Source organism: Aythya marila (genome assembly GCF_965140915.1).
Source record: "Aythya marila genome assembly, chromosome: Z".
Lineage (NCBI taxonomy): Eukaryota > Metazoa > Chordata > Aves > Anseriformes > Anatidae > Aythya > Aythya marila.
In genome coordinates, this window is record NC_139080.1 from 55686284 (window position 1) to 55705316 (window position 19033).

General features: G+C 46.7%; 1 protein-coding gene across 1 annotated transcript in view; it reads right to left on the reverse strand.

The window, feature by feature from the left end:
• CPLX1 (complexin 1) overlaps positions 1–13681 on the reverse strand; it is a 127529-nt gene extending 113848 nt beyond the window's left edge. Inside the window, exons 1-2 of the mRNA XM_082783730.1 lie at positions 13567–13681; positions 12834–12936 (exon numbers count right to left, since the gene is read on the reverse strand). Of these exons, the coding sequence (XP_082639856.1) occupies positions 12834–12864 (31 nt within the window). The 5' untranslated portion in view covers positions 12865–12936; positions 13567–13681. The remainder of the gene's footprint in view (positions 1–12833; positions 12937–13566) is intronic.
• Between the last annotated feature and the right edge of the window lie 5352 nt (positions 13682–19033).

Genomic DNA, 19033 nt, shown 5'->3' on the forward strand with positions numbered 1-19033 from the left:
GAGGAGTGGAATTGAGGTCCAGTCAGAAACAGTCACCTGCAAGACTTTACCAGATGACTGTTGAAAAGCAAAACCTTCAAGTCCTTTAACCAGAAGGCAAGTCATTATCTTTACATCAGGACATCTCCAGCCACACAACCAGAAAAGGGAGCACCTTGACACTGGTTAAGGGAGCGTGGTGTTCAGAGAGATGTGAACTGCACTGGGATCTCTGCCTGGTAAGTGTACTCCCAGATGATACAGTAAGATCCATAGTCAGCAGAGAAGGACAGCACATTCCTCTTTTCTTCCAGAAATCAACATCATCTTACTATGGGAGTGAGTTGTTTCCTACCATTTCCCCACATGGCCTTCCTAAAGGCACTTTGGGTAGGCACTCCTGGAGTAATCACAGTTTTAAGGACACTTGGGTTGAAAACTATCAAGCCATGGGGATAGAGCCTTACAATACTGCAGAAGATAATCTGAACCCAAGTCATTCAGTCCTGTAGAAAAATTATGCCTTTTTTCCCAGCTGGTCACACAAGGTTATCACAGGCCAACAAAAGCCAACAACTCCTAAACCACCTACATCGGTGGATATTTAAATCATTTGAACATGAACCTGAGGCCAGGTAGGGAGCAGGACCAGAAACTGAGGAGCATAAACTGAGTCTAACTCAGGTTATCTATCTGCCATCACAAGTAACAGGATGTACTGAGGAAGACACGGAATAGCTTGTTCTTAGACAACCGTTCAAAATCGGGAGGAGATTCCACAGGAAGAACTAGCTCTGACATGATTTATTTCTCAGCTGTAATGTAAAACAAATGAAAAAAGTTATTGAAAACAGCAGTGCAGAAAAGCATGCCTCCATGTGAACTGCATGTAGAAGTACTAAAGCTGTACAGAGAAAAAAGACACAAAAACAAAAGTGAAAAAGGAAGTGACAGGTGGGTTAAAATGATCTCAGTGTTTAAAAACATGTCCAATGCCACACATGTATTGTTAGCCAGCCAGAGGGGCTCACAGTTACAGTCCACTTCAGCTGTAGGGCCAAAGCTCCTGTTACCACATGGGGAATTTCAAGATACTGTTGTTATGCGAAGCCCAAAATCTCTGCCTCAGCCAAAACATCACAGCTAGAAAAATATCTGCTGGCACTGTAAGCTTGCTTTACTCAGAAGCAAACCACTCGGCTATTCCAGAAATGACTTTGCAAATACACTAAGTTATTGGAAATAACATCCCTTCCAATTTGAATCTGACAGCTGATTTCGGATCACCCTTGGGCCAGCCAGAAGGATGATACAGCTGGCAGACCTTTTCTCCTCACAATACAGACCCACAGGGATAAAAAGTTTTCAGGAAAGGGAAATCTAACCACAGCTGTATGACAACCTCACCCAAAGGGGTGGCTCCCACTGAGCTAGGCAAGACCCACTGACCACATCAAAGACTGTCACATATTAGAAAAACATCAAAATTGAGTATAAAAATTAAGTATCTTTTAAAGAGGATTTTGTTATTATGGAGCTTCTTATAAATAATCAGTCAGAAGCTGTCTGCTCTTTGTTATATATATATATTATATATATAAAACATAAATACTACATATTATATATAATTCTTATAATAAATTTATATATACATATATATTATACCTCTGCTGTGGAGGTACTCAAGATATAAAATAATTTGCCTGCTTTTCTGGCCCTATCTCTATAGCATGCACAATTACACTAACACATTTTTTGAAACCCACCTGAGAACCAGCTTCTCTTTCTCCCCATTTCACCCAACAGCAGGCTCCCCCCACCACGTCTCTCCTCTTCTGCTAGCCAGAAACACTCTCCTAGTTCCTGACTCAAGTATGTTCATAGCCAATTTATTCCCATTATTCTTTTACCAATATTGTCCTTCACCTTAAGTAGCTCTTCCTTCGGTGCAATGTTTACCTCTCTCATGTATTTAGAGAGAGCAGTTGTGTCCCCTCTTAACCTTTTTCTTCAGCATTTTAATGCATCTCCATGCAATTATAAATTTCCTCTTTCGTGTTCCTTTTAATCTGTCACTATGCAGCTTGGCTGACATGGAACAAGAAAAGCTGATGTTTAAACTGTGCAGTAAGAAAAATACATAGGGGAAAGTTGCATTTGTCACATGAAGAGATCTTTAAATAAAATGAATAAAGAGGGAAAAAAAAAAGAGAGAGAGAGAGAGAGACTTGTCTGTCTCTGTAAGGGAGGACAGGGTTTTTTTCTAAACACTCTCCCAGGCAGTTTTGTACGCAGTTAGAACTGTGCACAGAAGCAACTAGGTTGATGTGCTGGCAGTTACCAAGACCTGTGAATAGCTTCTTCTTCTCATCATCATTTTTAAGAAAAAATATATTCTTTAATGAAAAAAAAAAACATATATGAATGAAAGTACAAAGAGAAATTGGTTCATTCACAAAACATTTCACTCAGTGAAAGTCACACATGGATTTCTTTTCTTTATTGAGGAAACTAACAATTACTCAAAACTAGCACAAACTTCTGCTGTTCCTTTGAGCTGCCTCATTTGCCTGTTTCATCAATAATCTGGGGGCTTAAACCAAAATCCCAAACCAAATGCTTGAATTCCAAGTCAACTGGACACCCCACACCTGAGCATCACTAGGAACTTCTCAGCCCTCCAGAAACAGCAGGGCAGTCTCAACCTGCATTAGTAGTACTGGACAACAGTTCTTGCAATGCTACATCTGATGTATAACTGATGGGGAAGAAAAGAAGTTGATAGAGATGTAGCTAACTGGGGAAAGCTGGTTTTAAAAGAGCACGAAACAGACTGGATGAAACTCTGCTGTTTCCAAAGGCAAAGAGAAAATTGCCATGAATTTTTATAGGATGCCTAGGTCCTAAAAATTAATGCTGCTATCACCATCAAATGCCATGGGCTGTTTTTTTTCTTGGTACTTGTGTCAGGGAAGAGTGGCACATGTACACTTAACTCCAGTATAAAATAAAGGGCTGTCACAGATTAAAAACACAGCTGTTTGGATATGATGTCTTAGTCTCACACAGTCTTTCAAGTTTGTGCTGAGTGTTTCTCTTCTTGATTGCTGAGAAAATACAAACTGTGTACTTAAAAGCTTTTCACCAAAAAAAATGTTTTAGCAAAACCCTTCCAAAGTCCTCTTGCAAATTAAAATTCTAATTAACACCTGCATTTTTAAGGAATTTAGCAGACACATATACTTGGGACAGGTACTGGAACAGAGACCAAGGAGTCCCACAGGTTCTACACCTTTAGGAAGCATGGAAAAAGATCTCACAGCAGGTGCAATAAAATGGTGGAAAGAAGTCAGGATGAACAAGGAAGTTCCACTGCAAATATCAAGTCAAGTCCACTGAGTCTGCAAGTTCTGTTCTGCCAAGAACCAAGAAATGGAGGAAGGAGTGACAGAAAACATAGGATGCTATCACCCTCCCATGAAGAGAAGGACAGTCTTCAGGTGCCTATGTCACACTTGTCTCTGTCCTTCTCCAGGGATTATGGGGCCACATACTGCTTCCTATGAAGGGGAACTGGTAGAATTGCCACCTAAACCGGAGAGCAAGTGACCTTTCCAAGGACACACCGGGTTCTCCTACAGATGAGGCCAGCAGTTGAGACAACCAGCTCACACGCAGTTATCTTAAACATGAGGTTCAAGGTTCAAACTTCTTCTCTACTGGCCAGCCTTGCCTGGGTTCACTAGCAGAAAAAAAGAGGTGAATCCAGGGACACAGAGACACAGACAGTTCATCTATCTGCCAGCTTAAGCACTGACACAAATTTCTTTAGCACACCTTTCCATTTAGTTGTTGTCTGCCTTCCCCTTCATTGCTCCCATTCTCCTAGGAGGCAAAAGTCACCAAAACAGCTCCAACATTACAGACTGGGCTCTGTGCTGGGTCTGGCTGGGATGGAGTTAGCTTTCCCCACAGCAGCCCATACAGTGCTGTGTTCTGCACCTGTAGCTAGAACAGCACAGGTATCACACCAGTGTGCTGTCTATCTCTGAGCAGTGCTGGTGCAGCACCAGGACTCACCGCAGCACCCCCAGAGCCAGCAGTGGAGAGGGGACACCACCAGGGCAGCTGACCTAAACCAACCAAAGGGATATTCCATGCAATATGAGGTCACAATAAGCAATAAAAAATGGGAAATGGAAGGGGGGGGGGGGGCTCCTTATGAAGATGTCTGTCCCCCCAAACAACCACTACATGTATTGAGGCCCTGCTTCCCAGGATGTGGCTGAGCATTGCCTGCTGATGGGGAGTAGAGAATAATTGTTTTCTCACACTTTGCTTCGATAAGGCCCTTGCTAGTTTTTTCTCTTTCTTTTTTCCTTTAATTAAATTATCCTTATCTCAACCCATAAGCTTTTTTTTTCTTCCTTTGAGGAGGGGGACTAAGAGAGTGGTGTGGCAGAGTTTATTTGGCTTTTGATGTGAAAGCACCACATTGTTTTCTTCACTTTCTTCCTTATTTTCTGCAGAAGGTACTGCACAGCCCTTTCAATCCTGAATTCCTGTTGATGTAGCACGTTTGACATTCCTGCAAGGTCAGTATCACTGCAAAAAAAGCTGCAAGATTCAAGTCATGCTGCAAAATCATAAGTAGCTGATTAGCAGCTTCACTCGTGTACGTAATGACAAATGCAAATTTCAGTAAGATGCACATCAGAAGTCAGATTAAACTTACTTGATGTATTAATGCATTTCTATAGTGACATTGTCCAACCAATTTGAATCAGCTCATTTAAAACTGCACAAAAAAAAAAAAAAATCAATTATTGAATTGCACAGTGTGATCATTGATTTGCTCCTAGTAGAGAGACACACGATTTGCTTAAACTGTTTCATCTCTAATATGCATGGTGATTCATACCAGTGACAGGAGTGCTACCAGTATCCTCCACCATGCCAGTAATTGCAGCTGTTACTCTTCAGCAACGAGCATGATTGTCCGCTCAGCAACCTGTGGAAATTCTCAGCCTTCTCAGCAAAGCCCTGTGTCCTTTGAGACACACACACCCGCCACTAATACCAATCTGCAAGAAGTAGAACTAACTAAAGCCACAACTTAGCAACCAAGCTGTAGCAGAGAGAGAATAAGATGGCAGCCAACACAGTTCTCAAAGCCACAACTTAGCAAATGCTTAAGGTTTTGTGTAGCCTTGACCAAGCACTTGATCCCAGCGCATGTAACGAGCAGTGCAGAGTTGCAGCCTCCCAGTGAGAAGTGTTTGAGGCAGAGAGCTCTCTGCCTTATCACTGGAAGAGAAGAGGTAGAGTGCTCAGAAGAGCCTCAGCGTGCTTCAACTGCAGCTATTGGAAGCAACAGGAAAAATTTCAGGATACAGGGACTAACATCCCATAGCCACCACTCTGAAAACTATATCCCTTCCCTAAATGTCTGAAAAGCTGCTGGACCACCATCCTGGAGACTGCTAGAACCTGTACCTGAACCTGTCACTGCCCATGGACCATAGGCAAACCAACGGCTTACATTTTCAGTCTCATTGTTACCAGGACAGTTTGAGTAAGCATCATGCATCATGCACTAGACTCCTGCCCAGCTCCACATCTGCTGCTTCAGGTGTTTTCTATGCAGCACAGTCCAAAAATTCAGCACTGAGAAATTCAATTTGTGCCAAAAGGATGCAGTTGGTAAGAAAGACCCATGCTCCTCTGGCCTGCAGAATAACCAACTTTCATTATGGAAGATACATAAAAAAAGAAAAGCCAGAAAGATTAAGGTATATGACAATAGATGTTTACATGAAAAGTATGCAGCAATTCCTTCAAAGGGGACAAAGAATCAAGAAGAGTCTTCTGTTCTGCCATAACCAAATCCTGGATGAACTCTTTAATGCATGTGAAGTTTCCTCATTTCTCCCTTTCTTCCCTCTTTGTGAGAGACAGATTCTTGCTTGTTCATGTCACCCTACTCCAAGCAGGCTCTTGGCATGCAAATGCTCAGCAGGACAAGTCTTAGTTAAGCTCTTTGTGGCATACCTGTACAAGCATCAGGCTGAAGGTTGCTAATTTCATGTAAGGGTACTTAATAAGCCCGTTCTGTTCTCAGTACCAGCTTACAAATACGACAAACAGATGTAAGATCAGAGCGGACAATGCAGGTGAGAGCATGATTATAAAACCACCAAACCCAGCAGAGGCAAGAGAACAAAACAAAGCTTCCTGAAGAAAGATGTAAGAAGAAAGGACTTTGCCAGTGTTTCTCCTCCTGGTTTGGATCATGGGTGGAATAAGTCAGCTGGCTCTTACTTTATTAGTTGTTTCACTGGTATCACCTCTACAGTCAATGATCTGCTTCCTTCGAAAATGTCCTTCTCCTTGGCTTTAAAGGGAATTCATGAAGAACAAACCAACATCTACAGGTTGCCATGGGAGAATTCGGCATCACATAAATGAACAAGGAATATTCAGAGCTGCTGTAGATTAAAAGGCCTTGAATGGGTGCAGAACTTATGTTCACTTTGTTTTTCTGAAGCAGTGACACCTACATAGGATTCTCCTTTCTACCCTCATCTTGGCAACAGACATCATGATTGCACTCAGCATAATCCAATTCCTTCAAGAAAATCTCTTTGCCAGCAGTAGGCATTAAAAAAAAAAAAAAAAAAAAAGCCAATAAAACCATCCTTTCTGAAAAATGTATCCATCAGATATCAATGCTACTTCTTCATCTTCAAAATGTCATTAAAATGCACATACTCAAAACATCAGACAAAGAAGAAAGGACCTAGAAGATAGTGGATCATCAGCATAAACACACTGCTGTCTGAGGTTGAAGCCTTCATCTTATGCTCTTTCTCACTTAAGAGTTTAGGAAGAAGTTAACTGAAAACAGAGGCAGATGGGCCCCCAACATTCACCAAAGGCTGCAACAGGATGGAGGCCTCCTGCTTCACCTCTGAGATTCTCCAATCTCTGATTTGGAAGCATTTGACTGCAAAATGAAATACCTCGTGTCACAAATTTCCAGGATTGCAGGCAATGAAGACCCCTGCAGCAATTACAGAATCACAGAATTTCTAGGTTGGAAGAGACCTCAAGATCATCGAGTCCAACCTCTGACCTAACGCTAGCAGTCCCCACTAAACCATATCCCTAAGCTCTACATCTAAACGTCTTTTGAAGACTTCCAGGGATGGTGACTCCACCACTTCCCTGGGCAGCCTGTTCCAATGCCTCACAACCCTTTCAGTAAAGAAGTTCTTCCTAACATCTAACCTAAAACTCCCCTGGCTCAACTTAAGCCCATTCCCCCTCGTCCTGTCACCAGGCATGTGGGAGAACAGACCAACCCCCACCTCGCTACAGCCTCCCTTGAGGTACCTATAGAGAGCGATAAGGTTGCCCCTGAGCCTCCTCTTCTCCAGGCTGAACAAGCCCAGCTCCCTCAGCCGCTCCTCGTAGGACTTGTTCTCCAGGCCCCTCACCAGCTTCGTCGCCTTTCTCTGCACCCGCTGAAGCACCTCGATGTCCTTCTTGTCTGGGCAATACAGCATGCAGTTCTGCACTATGGTTTCAGTCCTGCTCCAGGACCTCACAAGCAGTGGAGCACAGCTAACCTGATGTATGAGGTCTCAGAGAAGGAAAGGCTCAGCAGGGAACTGCAAATGTGAGAGACGAGGCTGAGCTGAGGAGGAGAAGGCAGAAGCCACTGTGCCTGTTCCACACTCTGTGCCACTGTGGACAGGTCTGTGTTGCCTTTACTATCTTTCTGACATCTCCAGGACAAATCAAGGACTTAATCCACACATCACAAACAAGCGAAGTGAGATAAATGCTGCAGCAAAACATGCACTTCATAAGCCACACAGAAGGCAGCTGCTAAGATGTTGTTAAACACTAGCACGGTTTCCATTCAGGCTTATCTGCCCTTCACACACACTCACATCTTCACTAACATAAGCTTAGTGAAGGGTCTCCTCTTGCAGAGCTTATGGACATTGACTTAAATCCTATTATCTTCGGGAGGGTTTAAATCCCTGCCTACCTTCAAGAACAAGGGGATTCCCTCTGAATTGAGTTTTGTGTTATACCTAGCTGAACCAAAGTGGCAGCTGGGGGACAGAAAGGAGTAAGTCCCCTCTGCTGACACATTCCAGATGGCAATCTGGTTGCGTTCGTCTTCTGCCTACAGTATTTTAAGAATCCTTGTGAACAATTCTCCATTTCATCTTGATGGATAAAGAAGTGAATGCCAAGCAGCAGTCCTCACTCTAAGCTGCTGCCAATAAAACAGAAAATCATACCCGTAGTACAGCCCAGTGAATATCTAAGCAGAAACACAAGTCTGTTCTTCCTCCTGCATGGGGCTTGCACTGCACAATGAATTCATGGCATTAGGGCAGCCTGAAGAAAGAATTTAGACAGTAGCCTCTACGTGAATCATTACATTAAATAAGTTACATGAATAATACACGGGCTGACATTAGGAAAAGTCATTATTTAAGACAGGCATCCCAGCTACACATTTCTCCTGTCTGGTGATAAAAGCAGCACATTGAAAGGGCCCTGCAGTACACCATTGTAAAGCAGCACAGGAGCTATTGTGGCTGTTCTGTAACATCCACATCTTCACAGCCTTCTGGCCTGCACAATGCCAGTTCCTGCTGTAAGAAATTCTCTCTTTCTCTTCAATCGCATCGTGATCTGAAACATCTCAGAGAAATCTGCTTCACCTCCCCATGGGCTTTACCTTTCTCTTTTTCCATATGAAAATGCCTAAGTTCCTTGGCCCTCAAGTCTCCCAGCAAAAGGAAGCTAGCTAGCAGAGCTTCATGGAGATTAGTGTCTCTTCTGCTTCAGCCCAGTTTCTGTTTGTCCATGCCACAGTGGCATCGGAAGTGAGCCAGTGCAGTATGGCTTGGGAGTCGGATATTAGTGTACCTCTTGCCTTCACACAAGCAATGCAGAGGTAAATGATGTCCAGTGAAAAACATCATGGCTAAACTCTTCCAGGGACCATTTCAGGGCATCTGCTGCCAGCTTTTTGCTGGAAGTCATACACCTTGCTCTACTAATCATGACAACAATCCTCTAGAGCTCTGACCTGGCTTGCAAAAGAGCGATCCTAGTATAAAATGCAATCATGCAGTCATCCTGGTTGTGTTCACTTAGTGATCTGTCACAGGAAGAGGAAAATTACCAGTACACACTTAAGTCAATGCCTGGTGGTGTGGCAGGGCTCTGATCAGGGGTGGGGGGTATAAAACACCCTTTTGCTGTCTCTGTTGCTTCTCTGGAAGAAGCAGCAGTGATTTTAAGCCCCCAGGTTTCCTCTTGTTGTTTTCCTCTTGTCATCCCACACAGCAAATCAGAATCATGACTGCATTTCAAATCCGTGGTGCCTGCACTGTCACACAAACAGTAGACAGGAGGACTTTTTACACAGAGTGCTGAAATGTGAGGGTAGGGGAAAAAAAAAAAAAAAAAAAAAAAAAGCCATAGAAACCAACTGGCCAAATAAGCTAATAATTTGTAGTGCGTTTCCTCGACCACAGCCCCCACTACTGATGAAAGGGGCAGAGGTTTTACCTTGAAGAGGCCAAGAATTTGCGAAGACACATCTCAAGCCTGCCAACATCCAGGCAAAGTCTCTGCTGCCAATACTAGCACCAAAATCCCAGTGCTGGCAGCACGGCAGAAGAGAGCTCTCCACTGCACAGAAACAGCAGGCTTCTGCAGACCCCCTCTAACCACAAGTCAGGGAAATAACACATTCTGTTTCAGCAATACAATAACCCGCCAAACTAATTTCACAAAACCCCAAACCTCTAGAGTCACATAGGCTCCTAAACAAAGCAGTCCTACACTTCGCAGGATAAGTGCCTTTCCTTGCCTGCTAACTCATCTCACCCACCTTTCAAGACAGCTTCCTGATTACTACAAGCCCTCTGACTGTCAAAACTCCACGGAAAAACAAATCTGATCATCAGATGCCATTAGAGACTGAGCAAACACCCTCAGAGATTGCTTCAAAGGCAGTGGGAAAACTCCCACAAGGAGTTTCCTCCTAAGGCCACTGCTTACTAATGAAGCAAAGTGTGAGACCTTCTCTTCCTCTAGAAGGGGAGTGAGGAGGGGGGAAAGCCCTGATGCTGTCCTTCCGGTACCTTCTCTGATCGCTCCAGCAGCATGTAACCTCATCCCAAAGTCCTCACATGTTTCAGAGCTCTGCAAAGAACTGAACAGCAGCAAAATGCTCTCCCTGCAAAAGCACCCCACCTGCAAGCAGGTGACAGATCCAGGCTCTTAGCTATGGCCTGAGACTCATTTTGGTGCTGGATGCTGGGGAGAGGAAATGCCATACACGTGTGCTCACACAAGGAAACCCGGCTGGTCCCTAGTCTTTGTGAGGTGTCCCCAGGTGAGACAGTGGAAGAGTTAAGCAGTCATGGCTGCAGGTGGTCTACAAGCAATATCTGTAGCAGGCCTGACCCTCTGCAAATTACAGCAGCCCTTACTGCCAAAATGGAATTTTTTTTTTCTTTCTTCCAGGAATGCAAGAAGGGGCTTTGAAGATAGGATAAGAATTTTTGAAAAGCAAAGCAAACAACAAACAAACAATAATAATAGTATTAATAAAACAAGCAAGCAAGCAGCAAAAAAGGTTCAGAGGTGTTCTGGGAAAAGACACATTAAATTGAAATTGCACGGTCATGGTCTAATGAGAAAGCTTGCTAGCAGATCACACAACGCATCCTACTACCCACCAGATGCTGGGTGCTTTGCTCACTTTGGGCATCTCTTTCTGGCTCTCAGAACTGGCAGACAAAAAGGGATCTGGCCCCATAATTAAGGAAATAAACTGTAACTGCTGGTCCTCAGTTTGCTGTACCAATGCAGCCAGATTACAGTGCTTGCATCAGCTGGAGCTTTAACACCGGGTGGGAAACCAGTGTCCAAAAGCACTTTTACTTTCTACAGTATCTTTGCCTTGGGAGATACTGTTTTTCCTCTTCAAAACTATTTCTGATTTAAAAATAGGTCTCTGCTTAATGAATTACCACTTCCTGGTTTTTACCACTCTGCAGTCTTCTCCTTTATCAAGTAAGGGGCAAACACCAGCCACATTTTGCTAATCCAGTAAGTCATCTGGCAGAAGATCTAGTGCCCTGGGCAGCATCTTGCTTGAGACGTTAGAAACTCAGACTTCACCAACAGATGCTTTTTGGATTTGCCTTCTCAGCGTCTCCTCTTATAATGCAAATCCTGACCCTGGCGTGAAATATCATGCTAGAATGAATGTCTGCCCAGAGTAAATGCTGTTCAGCACAAGCACGCACTGCTTCCAAGCCTGGCTAGTCACTACACCACAAGAAAAGGCATGCATCTCAGCTGTTACTCCTTTGCTGCAACCCTCCTCCCCCTGCCTTTAACTGCAGTCTATAAGCAGTTATTTCCCCTTAGTGGATTGCTCGACCTCCAGCTGCACTGACTAAATCTCCAGTTTTCAGGTACACTTGCTCGCTCCTGTGTAAGCGACCTCATTCACACTGTAGAGAACAGTGCAAAACCTGCTGTCCTCAAAACTATTTCTCCCTCAAAACAGGGACCAAAGAGTAATGAGGTGTAACACTGCTACCACAAGAACAGTTATCTTCTCAAATAGGGTCTTACTTGCTGCCATAAAATACCAAGATACGAAGATACCTTTCTTCTCCAGTTTGCTCTCCCCATTCAAAACACCCCAATGAAAACCAGGGGTGCTTGCTCTGTTCTTAACTACTCCCTTCATGAAAAAAAAAAAAAAACAACACACAGTTCTTTCCTTTCAAAGATTAAAAATGTGTTTCCACACCACAGAAAACAGTCCTGCAGCAAATGTCCCTACCATGTGTTGAAAACGCATGTGATATCAATAACACCATGCATGAAATATCCCCAGTCCCATGACTACAGTTTCTCCTACGGAGGAAAATTAATGGAAGGTGCACACATCACAGCACAGAGAATGATCAGAACCACATCATGGATCTCCGCGGAGGCCAACCAGCTCCCAAGGGCAGCCTGTGTTTGGCATTGTCCCAGTGACAGCCTTGCTCTGGCTGAGCAGTCAGGCTGAGCAGCCCGGGAAGGCAGCACAACTGCGGCACAATTCTCTCCCCCACGCGGCCGCCTTGCCGACTTCCCACCACCAGGTGAAAACGATTCATCGCACATGGGAGGAAACACATCGAAAACGTCATAGAGGTCTGCTGCAGATCTACATAGGTTGTGAGGGAATACTTTATTATTGTTTCCCTGCTTATTGCAGCAATAATATTAATCAAGAAAAAAAAACTCTCCAAATACCAGGTACAAAAATTCCCTGCACTGGCCATTCTTTGGTCAAGGTCTGGCCAAGGTCTGGAGGGAGTTTGGGAGGGGGGCTCCCCCACACACAACTTGCTACTCTTTCTTTGGGTTTCCTCTGGCTAAGGCTGTCTGCGGCCCTTGTAATAGCTGCCTCTGTGGGCAGGAAGAAGCAAAGCAGGACCTGTGCACCGTGCATGTGGCCAGCTGATAGGGGCCAGCTCAGGCGTGACCCTGGACCTGCACATCTGGTGCGGAAGGCCTCCCCATGGCATGGGGCTTTAGCCTCTGCTTGCTGCTGCCCTCTCCTGCCCAGATTCTTCACACACTTGGCTCTGGGATCATGAATCAGTGGCTGGCATGCTCCTCTGCGGTCCCCAGACACCTCTCCCAGCTGCGGGCCCTGCCAGGGGCTCTCAGCAGCCCGTCCCCTCTCTTGGTGAGTGGGGAAAGAGGGGACGCGGGACCCCCCGCGTGCCAACCACACTTACCTCCTAAGGCTTGTTTCATGACAAAATCCATGGCGATGGCTTGGGGGTGCCGCCCAGCTTCACACCTCGCATGCACAGAGGCCGGGACTCCGCGGAGGGCAGCCTGCAAGGAGGCAGAGAGACGAGAGGCTCGGTGCCCCCGGGAGGAGGACAGGCAGCCGCACGGCCCTCCCCAGCCCCTCTCCCGCAGCTCTCCTCCCCTCCACAAGTTTCCAGCCCCGGCCCCGCGGGACGAGGCAGCCCCGACCCCGGCGGGGAAAGCCGGAGGGGTGGCGGCGAGCCCGTGGGCGCAGAGCCGGTGTCGCCCCCCGCAGCCGGGCAGCAAGGCGTTAAAGCAGCCCTGAACTTTCTCCCTCGCCGCCTCGGTGCCGGAGGGGGCGTTTGAAGGTGAAGCGCTCCGCAAGTGCCCGGCGGGGCGAGCGGGGGCTCGGGGCGAGCTGCCCGTGCGCCCCCGGGGGACACCGCCACCGCCATCCCCTCCGTGCCGGCGCCGTGCCAGCGAGCGGGCTGCATCCCTCCCGGGGAGAGCATCCCCTCCGCGCAGCCTGCTGCCTCCCTCTGCTGGCACCGGCCGCGGGGAGCTCGGCAGCCGCTCCCAGACCCGCACCGGGCAGCGGGCACCGCGCACCGGGCAGCGGGCGAGCCCCGGGGCTGCTCGCCGGGGATCGGGGGTCGCCCTGCCCGCACCCCGCGCTGCCCTCCCGGCCCGGCACGGCCCGGCACGGCACGGTACCTCGCTCGGCGGCGGGTGTGCGGTGCTGTGCGGTGCCGTGCGGTGCTGTGCCGGCGGCAGGTGCCCGCGGGCTGCCGGGGAAGTTGCGGGCTCGGGGTTGGAGGGGGAAAGAGAGGACGAGTGCGGAGCTTCTCCCTACTTTTCCCCCGCGCTCCTCTTTTTATCACGGGATTTCCGGACCATCCCACCGACACGGTCCCTCCTTCCTCCTCCCCCTGCTGCCGGAGCCGGGCTCTCGCCCTCCCCCTGCCTCCGGCTCGCCCGCCCCTTCCCTGCGCCGCCCTCGCCCCTCGGTGCCCGCCGCCGAGCGGGTCCCTGCCCGGCCCCGGAGGGGTGCGGGTGCTGCCGTGCACGCCGCCCACCCCGTTCCCGGCCGCCTGCAGGAGCCGGGCATCCTCGCCGCTTCGCCCAGCGGGGGTGGGGATCGGCCCGCTGGTGGGTTTTTGCCGCTGCTGCCTCGCATCGCCTCGGGAGCCGGTGTGAGCGCGCGTGTGTGCGGTGTGCCGGGGGAGATCTCGGCAAAAAACGCCCTCCTGCGAGAGGGGGAAGGTGGCGGAGCAACCCGCGTCCTCCGTGCCGGGTCCTCCCCGGAGACCCCTCCTCGTCCCCGGGGTCCTGAAGGAGTTGCAGAGGCAGGGATGTCGCCTTGGCGTCCCCTCCTCTTCTGCCTTGGGTTTTACTGAGAGGGACGGCCGGCTGCTCGGCTCCCTTCTCCCCCTTATCCTGCGCCGTTCGCATCCCCAGAGGGAACGGGCGCTGCTCCTGGCCACCCCCTGTCACCATCGGGGGAGGTGGGACCGCGTCCCCCGAGGCACCCAAGGGACCCAAGGGATGGGGCAGCCCCGGAACCGGCGGCCGGCGGAAGCGCTGGCACAGAGCCCCGAGGGGGGACCTCGGGTGAAGGTCGGGGAGGGCTCCCTGGGGGCTGAGGGGGTCCAGCGGGCACGGCAGGGGGGCATCGGTCCCCTCCAGGGGCTGCGATGCCTCCTCGGCTCAGGGAGGTCCTGGGTGGCTGCTGTAGGGAGGCGGGGGCGCGGTGCGATGCTGAGGCCAGCGCCTACCCGCCTGGGTCTGACCCGGAGAGCTCCCAGAAAGCCACCTCCAGCAGAACCCGATAAGGGAGCTCCACTGGGTGTGCTGCACTTCTGCTGGCAGCCTTCCGAACAGCAAAAATAATGATAACGAGAGGGGGTGGGGAAAACACACGAGCCCTCTTGTTTCAGCCCCTACCTTTCAACCCCCATGTTCCCAGTCCAAGGGGTATGTGGGTACCTTTCTGATGCTCTGCTCTCCTTACTCACTTTACCAGTGGCTCAGCAGAGCTACACCAGATAGCTAGACCAGAGAAATGAATCTGGGAGCCCACTGAAGGTGTGTACCCAGGTTTCCTGTGCAATTAACATGGCATTTCCAGGACATGTCTCTCCCCACCACCACCACCATCCTCTCTTCCACCCCCTACATTCTTTTGAACAGGGTTTTTAGTCTGGGCCCACCACACAACAGCTCGCATTCTTCATTCACATGTGGTTACCCATGAAGAGAAGAAAATAACAGTGTGCCTTCCCCACCATAATAAACCTTAAGGTGCTCGCCTTGCTCCTATATCCTGGAGTCTGGGAAGGAAAAAATGCCATCCAAAACAAGGATCAGAGATGTGTGGGCTAATATTTTAAACACCTAATTGCCTAGAAACTTTTCCCTGCTTTGAGGTGGCCTGGAATGTGTTACATCAAGGAGTTCCTGTATCAGGCAAGGGTCACCACAGTTGAGAAATGTCATCCTTCCTGTTCACAGGATCTTTAGCTTTTGCTTATTTATACATCAGGCTTAGCAACTACAGATATTCTCCCCTGTGTGCAAGAGAAAAAGTGCTGTCATTCACAGGGACTTTCACAAGTCAGGAAAAGCAAGAGGCACATCAAGAAGACCCTGAGAGATCCTTGAGCCTCTCATTGATCTGTTTAGAGCTGCTAATCTGTCCCTAGAACTCCATCCAGCTCACCCTCCAAAGGTGCTTTATCCGTGACCAGGTCCTCAGACTACTCCCACTTTTTCCAGGCTATACAGCTGCCAGGAAAAGCCAAGACACATGACTCACAACACCCACCACTTCACAGCTCCCTTTGCTTCATAAGAATAAGGCAGAGGATCACCAAACTACAAACCCCACTGAGACACACCTTGTCCCAGCTTCAGGATCTCCCCATGACCCCAAAGTGTCAGCTTCCAAGCAACTCCCCGAGGCTGTACATTCAAAGAAAAAATGATTAAAAAAAAAAAAAAAAAAAAAAGTTTAAGCCTGATTTCAGTGCCTCCTGTCCAGAAGGTACTCTGGCCTATCAGTCGGGAAATGTACCCCCAGCACCCCCGCCACCACACAGGTTTTAAACACAGAGACAAGGAAGGACATGGTCAGAAAGAAGTGATGTAGGCTACAGATTCTTGTCTAAAAGTGGTCTCAGAAAGACGTCTGGAGAACGCTTTTGCATCTGAAATGGCACAGAAGTGGTCTGACACAACTTTTGTGAGAAAACTTTGCTGAGAAACCTGGCTCGATGGGTGGGCTCATGGGGGGATCTGATACATGATTTACCAGAGATACGTGACTTCTGATACAGGAGAAATACCAGCTTGCTCAGATATACCAATGGTTTGAGCAATGCCCCATAGGTCTTCTTTCTGATGGCATAGATTATCACCAGAATGCTTTATGAATGTGAAGCTGACAGTCATGCAATTTAATGAAACATTCAGTGGACAAGGACAAACCACAGAAATAATAGTATTTTCTGACAAGGGGAAGGGAAGGAGTCTGGTACCCACGTGGAGTCCATCTCAGCACCATGGACAGAGGAGAACTACCACACACATGATGACTACCCCTTGTTCGACTGAAATGTCCCAAAACATTGAAGCCTGACCAAAATTTTGTTTTGCACTGTGCTACTGACACATACCTGCTCCTGACTGTGGGCTCAGGCTGATTCTTCCTTCACAGAGCTAGAACAATAGGCATCCACTCCATCATCTTGCTTGGTGCAGATGAAGGGCACAAAAAATTAAGAGCAAAGATCTCCATGGAGCTTTGTCCATGGAACTCAGATTCCTTGGACACCCACCAGATGAGAATCTGTCCATTTGTGGATATCAGTGTACGAAGGTGGAGCAAGGTAATAATTAGTCTTGGTCACATTTCTTGTAGTAATAATAATAATAACATGCAGATCTCCAAAAAGAAGAAAAAGTCTGTGGAGGAAAAAAAAAAGTGTCAAGATGTTTCATTTCAACATCTTTTAAATGAAATGTTTGATTATTCAATTCCATATGGTGTTTGACTGCTAAAGTAAAATCAATAAAAGCAATACTAATCAGAAAGCTCTGTATGGTTAGTATGCATGGTTAGTATGTATGAAAGCATAAAGGTTACAGAAAACGTTTAGGTGGAAACACACCCATATTTCTTTCCTTTCCTTTTTTTTTTTTTTTTTTTTTCCCTCACCTTATTATCAGCTCACAGTGGTGTAACTGCAGCACTGTTCAGAGCACTGCAGGCAGGAACCAGACAGTGGCAAGATGATTAGCTAGTGGCAAGATGATCGATACAGCTACTGAGGCAGAGGATTCGGACAATTGCTAGGGGTAGTTTCATGTATTGCAGTTCTGCTACCTCCAGCTGTTTAGCTCACTAAACAGAAACCTGCTGCATGTTCCTGCTTGCTCTTCAGCTGTCAGTTCTGGCTTGTTGTCAAAACATTTCAAAATTCAAACAGTTTTTCTCTTCAAAAGTATTGCTTTGTTGCTTTGTTTATTGTTGTTCCACTCAATTTATAGGAAATATTAAGTTCTTTATTTTCCAACCAAATAGAAATACATATATATTCTTTTTTTAAGAAGTGATGTTTCCCTGTAAGTCAAAATTGTGGAAGGACTTTTCAGCCATTTCTGCCAGCTCTGAAGAAAAACCCACTTCAGATTTCCAGGTAAGCATTTGCTGTAGACCACAAAAAGCCAGTTTTCATTTGACTGTGCTTATAAAACCTGAAATAAGCGTGTATTGTTCTGCCTCTCTGACATATAGAAACAGGTCTGCATATCAGATTTCCTTTTTCCTGAGCCTCATGAATTTGAGACTGGTTTATGAACAAACTCCTTGGTAGGCCACCAGTGACAGCTTCTGTGTCCTACGCTGGCAGATTCTTGATCATCCTCATTCTTCTCTGGTCCTCTTCCCTCTTCCTTGGTCCTCTAGCCCTATCTATCCCTTGTTCTGTTTTCTACCTGTTCTCTGGGCAAGCCCTTGTCTTACCAGACAGATTAAGGGTCCCATCTTAATGAGGCTGTGATTCTTGCAGATAGGCATAGTGCTGTAAGTATCCTGCAGCTCTTATCTCCAGGATTTACTGCTCTTTGTTATAAGGCTTCTTTGGCAGGCAGAATTTGGCCACAAAACTGAGAATGCATCTGTATGACTCTGCTGATCAGATCATGACATCTCTACCCTAAGCATATGAAGCTTTTGTTACAAGATTACTATTTGGGGTATTTTTGACAGGAATTTTTCTGTCAGCAAATAAGAGTCATCCATATCAATGTATTTTATCAAAATGTGTCAGTTTATACAGGAGTTTAAAGGCAAGCAGTTTATAATATATATATATATATTATTTTTTTTTCTTGTATCTGATACTGTTGAGAAACATGGCTTTGATATGGCAAAGAAAAAGATGCACTTTGACAACAATTACATAATTTGCCTGGATTTTTCTCTTAAAGCAAAACAGGTCTGTATTAAAAGTAAACACTTAACCATATCAGAGTACTTATTCTTTTCAGATTTGCCATTTCACAGTGGGGGGAAAGGTCATATTTTCCCTTTCTGTTACAATTTAAAGTGGAAGCAAGATTCAAAATGTCAAATGTACTTTAGAACAGAATTTCCATTTTCCCAGATAGCTCTATGCCTGGCCTTCTGTCATTACTCTCCTTCTTGGCAAAGAAAAAGAACACAGCAAAACAGTACGTTCAGCTGAGGCTTTAGCTTGGTATCAGATGCTGTGACCTGTAGTTCCTCACCTGTGTAGAGAGCATAGTCGCAAGTTCTGAACTTGGCTTTGAAGGGAGCTATTCACTTCAGTAGGCATAATTTCCCAAACTGTAACAGCCATCTTATTATCTTTAACTTTTCCTTAGGCAGGAATTGAATGTGTACATACCTCTTTAGATACTACAGTTACTTGGAGTGCAATTACTCTTAGGTGTAATGTGCAATGCTGGCAAATTAAGCTATTACAACATTATGCTGCTTAGATGCATATGTGTCCAAAGGGACCATAATAGCAAGATACAATCCAACATACAGAACTCAGGAATCCTCACACCTTCTTATTTCAGTCTTGAACTTGCTTTCCACAGTCTCACTTCAATAAGGAACCTAGGCATGTGATGAAGAAATTTGGCAGGTAGA